The sequence below is a fragment of the Corylus avellana genome, chromosome ca5, assembly GCF_901000735.1.
Source record: "Corylus avellana chromosome ca5, CavTom2PMs-1.0".
In the NCBI taxonomy this organism is placed as follows: Eukaryota; Viridiplantae; Streptophyta; class Magnoliopsida; order Fagales; family Betulaceae; genus Corylus; species Corylus avellana.
Window position 1 is genome coordinate 2588114 of NC_081545.1, and position 10052 is coordinate 2598165.

At 34.8% G+C, this 10052-nt stretch overlaps 1 protein-coding gene across 1 annotated transcript in view; it reads left to right on the top strand.

Annotated features, from left to right (window-relative positions):
• Positions 1-263: 263 nt before the first annotated feature.
• LOC132181405 (ATP-dependent 6-phosphofructokinase 4, chloroplastic-like) overlaps positions 264-10052 on the top strand; it is an 11333-nt gene continuing 1544 nt past the window's right edge. The window contains exons 1-9 of the mRNA XM_059594610.1: positions 264-602; positions 1639-1797; positions 1937-1990; positions 2090-2158; positions 3034-3163; positions 3263-3303; positions 6612-6836; positions 7643-7691; positions 9814-9968. Coding sequence (XP_059450593.1) covers positions 552-602; positions 1639-1797; positions 1937-1990; positions 2090-2158; positions 3034-3163; positions 3263-3303; positions 6612-6836; positions 7643-7691; positions 9814-9968 — 933 coding nt within the window. The 5' untranslated portion in view covers positions 264-551. The remainder of the gene's footprint in view (positions 603-1638; positions 1798-1936; positions 1991-2089; positions 2159-3033; positions 3164-3262; positions 3304-6611; positions 6837-7642; positions 7692-9813; positions 9969-10052) is intronic.

The window sequence follows — 10052 nt, forward strand, 5'->3', positions numbered from 1 at the left end:
AGGGGTTAAGAGGAAGTTTTCAAGTCGTACCAGATTTGAGGTGGGAGATAACTCTAAAGTTAGATTCAAACATGATCAAGGGTTCAATTACATATGCATGTTATTTGAACACGATTAAATTTGCCAAGTAGATACGGCCCATAAAGAGGCATTTCCATATTTATTTGGTATTACTTGTGTAAATGATGCTTCTGTTGTGGCCCCTTTAGAACTTTGTGCTAATTCCAATCAATGGAACATGAACTTTTTTAGATTGGCTCATGATTGGGAGATGGATGTGTTTGCCTCATTCTTCATGGTGTTATCTTCAGCTAGGGTGAGGCGGAAAAGTGAAGATAAGCTATGGTGGGTCCCCTCTAGAGAAGAAGAGGTTGTTTGAGGTTAGGTCCTTCTACAGTGCCTTGGTCTGTAGTGAAGGCTTCCGCTTTTCTTGGAAGAGTGTTTGGTGGTTCCTTTGAGGATGGCCTTCTTCACTTGGTCGGCAGCTTTAGGAAAGCTATTTACCATAAAAATCTCAAGAAGCAGCATGTATTGTGGTTGACAGGTGTTGCATGTGTAAAAGGAATGGGGAGACCGTGGACTATCTTCTTCTCCATTGTGAGGTAATATGGAATGTTTTCTTTAGTCGATTTGGGTTATGCATAGACGAGTAGTTGACTTGTATGCTTGTTGGTAGACTACTGACAGTACTCAGAGTGCTGCTGTCTGGAAGATGGTGCATTCATGCCTTTTATGGTGTCTATGGAGGGAAATGAGTGACAGAAGTTTTGAGGACTGTAGGAGGACATTGGAGGAGATTAAGTTCTTATTCTTCAAAATTTTTTATCTTGGACAGCTGCTTTTATTTCTCCTTTGGCAATTAGTAATCATGATTTCTTTGTTATTTTTGCTCCTTCTAGTTATATGTTTTCTCTTGTATACTTCGTTTGTACTGGGGGACGCTTTACGCTTTTAATGATATTTCAATTACTTAATAAAAAAAATAAAAATTGGATGGTGTAAGGGATGCTACTTTGTGAAAGAATGCAATTTACTTGTTTGATTCATTTGGGTGGTGAGAAATTAAAAGTAGAGAAAATTATGTGTTTGGTTTGTGGATTTCAATCAGTATAATTACCAACAAAGATTTCATTGAGGTTATCCAAATTTTCAAATAAAAGTTTTCTGGTATGCTTTAAAGCAACTAATTATTGTTTGGATAAAGTTCACTTAACTTCCTCAAACTATCACCCCAATGACAATCTACCCCCCAAACTATCAATTGCGACAATTTACCCCCAAAACTACCAAAACAATGACAATGGACCCCCCAATACTAGCAAAGTGACGAAATTACCCCTATATAATTTTCAATAAGACAAAAATACCCTTAATTTTTTGAATGAAAAAAAAAAATTAGCATTTTTGTTTTTATTTTAGTAAGGGTAATTTTGTCATTTTGTTAAAAGTAAGGGTACATTGTCATTGTTTTGGTAGTTTAGGGGGTAAATTGTCGCAATTGATAGTTTGGGGGAAAAATTGTCATTAGGGTGGTAGTTTGAGGGGGTTAAGTGGACTTTACCCTTATTGTTTTTATGTGCTTCTGCATTTAATGTATTAGCACTTTACAATATGTATCCCATTTTACTGTTGAAACAGGGAGGATATCGAGGCTTTTATTCTAAGAATACCATCAAATTGACACCTAAAGTTGTCAATGATATTCATAAACGTGGTGGCACCTTTCTTCGCACTTCACGAGGAGGTCATGATACCAGTAAGATAGTTGATAACATTCAGGACCGGGGAATAAATCAGGTGGACCTATGATCTGTTTTTTTTTTTTTTTGCTTTCACTATCTGGGATGCTTTAAGTTATCGATAGATTGGAAAACCAAAAAAAAAAAAAGGGAGAGGAGTTTGATAAGAAAAAATTTGAACTCTTATGGGGTTTTAGGTGTACATTATTGGAGGAGATGGTACCCAAAAAGGAGCAGCTCTGATTTCCAAGGTAATTGGTTCCTCTAACATGGTTTCCTTCTATTCTTTTTCTGCTTGTCTATCTGGATATGTTCAGCATATGATCTAACATGAGCGTATTTTTCTCAAGGAAGTTGAGAAGCGTGGTCTTCAAGTGTCAGTTGCTGGGATTCCCAAGACAATTGATAATGATATTGCTGTAAGTTATATTAACCAATCCTTATCTTGGTAATTATGCATGTTGCCATATACTCATGATGATGTCAAATGAGTAGCTGAAGCCTTAGATTTAGTGTCCGAATTTTAATGGTTCCACTAAATTAATAAACGGGTTATATGAACTTTGTCTAAATTATCTTCATCTTATAGTCATTGTTTGTTAAAGGTTATTACTCTTAATGGTTATTTGATCATTGAGTATCCTTTGACTCATGAGAAGATGGATTGGAAGAAGAGAATCAAGCCTGCAATAGCTGCTAGATAACCTCTTTTTGCATTCTAAATAAAAAGCCTTTTTGTATTTGGATAAATCTTCTTCACTTGTATCCAAACTTGGATTTCTCTGAATCTTCCTTGAAAGAAAAAGTGGTTCACAAGCCACTACATCTCTGAATCACATATGAATCTCTCTCGACTATTTTTGAATTTGAATGGCATTTGCATGCACTTTTCTATTGGGAAAATAGCATTCTTTTCCAATCAATTTTTTTTTTTTTTTGCTTTTCTTGTCCTCCCTTTTTCTACCTTACATTTTTGGGTCTCTAGAACTAGGAGCTAAACTCAGATTTTTCAGGAAACACACAAAACATTTCGAATCTGGTTATGTTTGGCATATTTTTTTGTGAGTTTGACAGAATCTCATATCTTTCTTGAGTCAATCCTGATGATATCATGTTGATCCCATCTAAAATCACGTACTTTTGCCTTTTTATGCTGATATGGCAAATCAATGTTTTCATGTTGCTTTTCATCTTACTTTTTGGACAATTATCTGATCAATTTTGGACATTACATTAAAAGAAGATGGGTTCTTCATTTTAATTTAGTGGCATAATTTTGCATGATTTGTTTTAGGTCATAGACAAATCTTTTGGTTTTGATACTGCTGTTGAAGAAGCTCAAAGGGCTATTAATGCTGCACATGTGGAGGTTGAAAGTGTGGAAAACGGAGTTGGAATTGTTAAACTCATGGGCAGATACAGTGGTATGTGTGTTGTTGAACTGCACTTAGCATAAAGCATTTTATAGGATTCTGAGCATTCGATTTTATTTCTTCTGAGCTTTATAAAATTTCTCTTTGCAGGTTTCATTGCCATGTATGCAACTTTAGCAAGTCGAGACGTGGTAATACCCCAGTCCCATCTCACAGTAAACAACCATTTACTTTTGATCTTAAGGGTCGCTGCATAAAATTTTAGTGCTATTCAAATGCATCGTGCAATGTGATGAATATGCATGAAGAAATCATTGAGGAGATAATAACAATCAACTAATGATAAACTTGGCTAAGAACACAATTTTGAGATATTGGTTTGATTTCATAAAGAAATGAGTAAATGGACTGATGGCATGTGGGATCTTAAGGGATAGCCTTTTCAAATTGTTTTCTGTTCCCCATCTCAATGTCTTCTACTGGAAATTCTTTATCATACTTAATAAAAAAACAAAAGAAGAAGTAGAAATTAAATGGACTGAAACTGTTGCTGACACAAGCAGTCTGATTTGGAGGGGAGGTTGAAACCTGAGTAGTTCTTTAGCTTCTTCCATATAAATACAGGACTGAACTGCCAGCAAAAGGAGAGAAATCCAAGATTAAATTATGCTGTAGTAATAGAAATCTTTTTTTTTTCTTAAAAAGAAAAAGAAAAAGAAAAGAAGGAATACACTCTCATAAAGAGAGAAGTTCATTTAAGGAAAAGAGTTGGAATTCACTACAAAATCAAGAGGAACTGTAGAAAATAGGACTGTATATTGAAACACACATAAAACTGTATAGGAGGGGCCTATATATGGGCCAGCTAACATAGCAGTAAATACAATAAATCAATATGGGCCTACAATACTCTGCCTACAATAGAACATAATGACCACAATACAATGTGGGACATATAGACATCATCCCCACCTCAAACTCAAGGTGAAGTTCAAGAGACCAACTTGAGTAAGGAGACAAAATCGCAAAAACACCTTGGAGGATGTGACTTTGTGAAAGAGGTCCATGAGATGATCATGAGACGCAATAGAATGAAGTTGTAGTGAGCACTGAAGAAGATGATGGCGGGCAAAGTGACAATCAATCTCAATATGTTTGGTTCGTTCGTGGAAAACATCATTATGGGCCATCTGAATAGCACTCCTGTTGTTGTAGGATAGAAGAGTTGCAGAGGAGAGAGAAACCCATATCTTTTAAGAGCCATCACAACCAAAGAAGCTCCAAGGTGGTGTCAACTAGAGCACAATATTTTGCCTTAGTGCTAGATCAAGCAACACTAGTCTGTTGCTTACTTCACCAAGAGACAAGAGAAGTGCCAAGTTGGAAACAATAACCAGTGATAGAACGATGATATGTAGGATCACTTGCCCAATCGTCATCAAAATAAGCGTGCAACTTAAAGAGGGGATTGCGAGGAGAAGTGTAGACCATGAAACAGTGACTCCTTGAAATAGCGAAGAAAGTGAAACATGGCAGCAAAATGAGCAGAATGTGGAGCATCCATGAACTAACTCACTTGATGGACAACATATGAGATAGCAGACTCAGTGACAGTAAGATAGACAAGACTGTCAACCAACTGCCAATACAACGTAGGATCATGAAGAGGTTCACCATCATGAGGATTGAGGAGAGCAGATCAGAGATAGACATGGCTTGTGTCAAATGATAACCATCAAAAGAAGAAGAAATCTTAAGACCGAGAAAGTAGCTAAGAGGGCCAAGATGCTTCATCTCAAAATGCTGAGAATATGATTGTATATAGATGTGTACAGGAGGGATCTATATATAGAGGCCAACTAACCTAGGATTACATACAATAAACCAACATGGGACCGCAGTACAATATAATGACCACAATACAATGTGGGACATATAACCTAATAGGAACAATTTTCTAGAAAAGGGAGAAACTCTTTTGGAGAGAGAGAATTCTGCTGGAAAAGAGCAAAGTGCTGCTGAGACAATCTTGTCTACCTTTTCTTGAAGAAACTGTAATGGAGAAACATGAGTAGATGAGTATGCAAAGGAGAAATTCTAGAAAACATCCTTCTTCGTTTTTTATCGATATGCATTAATGAAGCAAAAGCAATTTTTTGTTTCTTTTTATTGCTCTCTTTCTTTTGTTTTTCTTTGTAATTTTTTTTTCCTTTGAGAACCAGGCGTACTTCTTATAAGTTATGTTTGACAATTGAGCTTTTGCTTGATAAGAAGTGAGATCCCACAGTCAAAACCTACCTATTGGGCTTTTGCTTTATTAGGAAGTAAGATCATACAGTCAAAACCTATTTTCTAAAGCAATTTTAGTCTTCAAAATTCTTTGCCTGGCAACTGTTTAAGGTTGAAATTGTATCATCATTTGTTGTTGAGGAAATCATGATTTTCTGTGAGATAATAAACAATAGGAATGAAAGGTTTGGGTGAAGAGAAATCGTTGGCTTTTTTTTTTTTAAAAAAAAAATCAGATATTTTGCAAAAGTTAAATTGCGGTATGAGTTACGTATTTATTAGATTGTTCAAGAAGTTGGATATCTATCTGAAAAATTTGACCACCCTATTTATTAATTGTTGAAGAAGGAAAACAGTTGCGTAGAATTTGGCAATGTTTTGGAACTGGACTAATTTGGCAGACATCCTAATGGGTTATTGCAATTTGTATCCATATTCCTTATAGAACAATTGTACTGGGCGGGGAAAAAATAGTACTGGATTGCGGAAATCAGTGGTTGCATGCTCATTTCAGTTTGCGGAAATAATTTGGGAAAAGTACATTTACCCCCTCCTCCTCTAACTACCAAGCAATTCGCAACTGATGAACTCTCAATTGTTGTAATGTCACTCCAAATTACCATTGAGGTTGCAATGTCCCTCTTTTGTGCAAAAAATGACCCCAAAAAAAAAATTATCCACAATAAAAAAATTTAGAACAAAAAAGGCAAAAAAAAATCAGAAAAATAAAGAAAAAAAAATTGTAGAAAAGTAAAAGAAGACAAAAATTCAGGAATTTTTTTTTTCTAAAATTTTTATCAAGTGTATTTTTGTCATTTTTTGCACAAAATGGGACATTGCAATGCCAATGATAGTTTAGGAGATTGCAACAATTGAAAGTTCAGAGGGACATTGCAAATTGCTTGGTAATTAGAGGGTAAATGTACTTTTCACAAATAATTAAGTATAGTTGTGGGCTCATTTTCCTACAACCTTTCATTGTACAGTGAGTGATGCTGTGTGCTTATTTTTTCTAAATTCCAGGTCGTGGGATTTTTCATTAATTAGAGTTCACTTTCATTTTTGTGTCATGTTAATACATATTGCTTTGCTGTTTATCCACTATAATTTTTGCTGCTTTTTCAAAAGTAAATAGGTGATATGGTGGTTGGATGCTTTTGTAGTGTAAATGTTATTGCAAAATCTAATGATCAGTTTTGGGATGTAACAGGATTGTTGCTTGATTCCGGAGTCTCCATTCTATTTGGAAGGCCACGGTGGGCTTTTTGAATTTGTTGAAGAGAGACTTAAAGAAAATGGACATATGGTTATTGTGTTAGCAGAAGGAGCAGGCCAGGATTATGTTTCTCAGGACTCGCATCCGGTTGATGAGAAAGATGCATCGGGAAACAGGCTACTACTAGATGTTGGTCTATGGTTATCTCATAAGATCAAGGTGCAGTTAAAATTGTTACGTTCTTGTTTGCCTTGTGTTTTTTATCTTCATTTAAGACTTTATGCATGAGGCTTTTGGGGCACATTGTTGGCATTGTAGTGGATAGCGATTGTTCAGAATTCTTTTCTTGACACCCAACCTTGTATATTTTTTTTCGTTCTGTTTATGAACTTGTACATTTAGTTTCAAAAACTGATTTAATGGGAGGAGACTTTGTAGGTTTATAGAACCATTTCATTGGGATCACTTCCATCAATGTTTGAAATTGATTATTACTTGGCATCAAATAGCTGTAGCTTGAAACTTTTTGATCATTGCATTTCAAATTCAGTAACAGTGCCCGTATAAAATATAATCATATTAATACAGAGTCTGGACCTAGATCATTTTCTTTCATGTTTTGACACCACTAGTTTTTGGATTCCAGAGATGATCTAGGCCTTTCGTGACTGATTTCTACTTATTTTTCTGAATGTTGCAAAGCCAATATGATCGCAGCAGCCCATCTAACATGATAATTGCTAAAAGGAATGCCTGACTGTTACTTTTTTTTTTTTTAAGAATAATATAAATATTGGAAAAAAAAAAAAAAAAAAATTATTCACGGTACCGTGTTGACCCTGTCATGCACCGACTCTCAAACTTGCATGTTCTCTTTTACCTGATGAGTAAGTGTGGTCGGTTCATCCATTATTTTGTTTGATTTCAAAACCTCTTTTTATTTTAATGAAGATGATTTCTCTTTTCCTACAATCTGTTTCATGCTATTAATTATTTTTGGTCTATGTATTTCACACATGTTACAGGAACATTTTACAGATGTTAAGAAGATGGCGATAAATATGAAGTATATAGGTATCTTCCAAAGTGGTATTTGATTTTTGCTTATTCGCTGCAGTGCACTGGACTCTTAAATGACTTTCACATCTCCTAATGCTATTTGCTGTATGGTTATATATTAACGGTTTTGGAATTTGGAGAGTCAAAAATATGCTTGCCAGCAATGGTTTTAGTTTTGTGGAAAGTTCAGAAATTGGACAGCTGTAGCGCTGTACAAGTTTGAGCTGGTCATCTGAAAAAATCATTTGCAGAGAACTCAGCAGAGTATGAAAATAGATATTGGAAATCTGACTTGTTAAATTCATAATAATCTATTGTTGGCAAAATATGGCTTAATTTCTATCAGGTTTTGGCTGAAAATTTTGTTCTTTTTTCATTCGGCTTATATACAACAGATTCATTAGCCGTGCATGAGTTTCCATATGTTAGAACACATTTGAAAATTTACCCATATGCATCAAGAATTAGCAATGCTCCCGGTGATAATTTTCATTGGGTGGTTTGTCTTTAGGATTCTAATGATGGAAAACTGAAAATTGTGGAGTTGTAAGTGCATTAAAACAGTTTTTTTTTTTTTTTTGCACGCATTTGTTGGGTTAATGAGAGTTGACACCATGACCATTGACTGACATACAACTTTAGATAATTCCCTAATAAAATAAAGTTCCTTCAAAACAAGGCTTTTTAGTTTAAATTCATAATAATCTATTGTTGGCAAAATATGGCTTAATTTCTATTAGGTTTTGGCTGAAAATTTTGTTCTTTTTTCATTCGGCTTATATACAACAGATTCATTAGCCGTGCATGAGTTTCCATATGTTAGAACACATTTGAAAATTTACCCATATGCATCAAGAATTAGCAATGCTCCCTGTGATAATTTTCATTGGGTGGTTTGTCTTTAGGTTCTAATGATGGAAAACTGAAATTTGTGGAGTTGTAAGTGCATTAAAACAGTTTTTTTTTTTTGCACGCATTTGTTGGGGTAATGAGAGCTGACACCATGACCATTGACTGACATACAACTAGTATTTAGATAATTCCCTAATAAAATAAAGTTCCTTCAAAACGAGTCTTGTTTAGGTTTGTAGAAGTTTGGAAATCTTTTGCTTTTTAGTTTTTATTTTTTATTTTTCTCTGATACACAAATTCAATGAAGAAAACGCCAAGGGCTACAACCCTGTACTCTAAGAGTATACAATTTTATTCGCTCTTCATTGTTATGTCACACCCATTGATCATGTGATCTCTCTACGTTCACTTATAGTGGGAGCTATGCTTTATTTTGTGTTGTCTTACAAGCATTGCCCTAAGATCTCTCTCTGTACCAAATTATTTATGTCATTTTAGATATTGTCGTACAAAAGCATAGATGACCTTGATAATATTAGCCCTTCATGTGTTACGTATTTTATCAGAAAGAAAATGATGCATGATCATTGCACAAGAATTTGTTAATTGTTGAAATCATATTCATGAAAGTATATGTCATATCTCAAATTGTGAAAAATAATCGCATAATAGGTGGGCAAGTTATGAAGGTGTGTATGTATCAAATCCCACATTGGTTATGTACTTGGTAAGATTAGACTATATAAGTGACTTAAGGGAGTTCCAATTATAATTTCATCTAGTCTTTTTGGAGCATAGCTCTGATATCACTAGCGTTTTCCATGGTTATGACATTGTACATGTCATGAAATGTTGTCGCTGATAGCCTTATGTAACCTTCTAGAAATTATCTGTTTATATCTTTTCACTTTATATTTAACTTTATGTCTCCCTCTCTCAATAATTAGAAAAATGTTGTTACAAAAATACCTGTAGTAACTGTTTTATACTGCTCCTTACAAGATTTCTCATATCTTTAACTGCTTTTTACATTTTAACGGAGTTGCTTGAAAGTCTCTGTACACTGCTAAGCAACCAAGATGGGACCATCTCCATCCTAGTCTCTTATTGTAATTACTTTAAGTTTTATATGTCTTAATCTTTTACTTGTATACCTTTTTTCTGCAGAAAGTCTCTGTACACTGCTAAGCAACCAAGATGGGACCATCTCCATCCTAGTCTCTTATTGTAATTACTTTAAGTTTTATATGTCTTAATCTTTTACTTGTATACCTTTTTTCTGCAGATCCAACATACATGATTCGAGCTATTCCAAGCAATGCATCAGACAATGTCTACTGTACCCTTCTTGCTCATAGTGCTGTTCATGGGGCCATGGCTGGATACACTGGTTTCACGGTTGGACCTGTGAACAGCAGACATGCATATATTCCAATTTCTGTAAGCGTCTCTCCACATTCTGAGTTTTTCTTTTGCTTTTCTTTACTCCTCTCTTTCGGGTAAGTTACAGACGAACCCAATGAG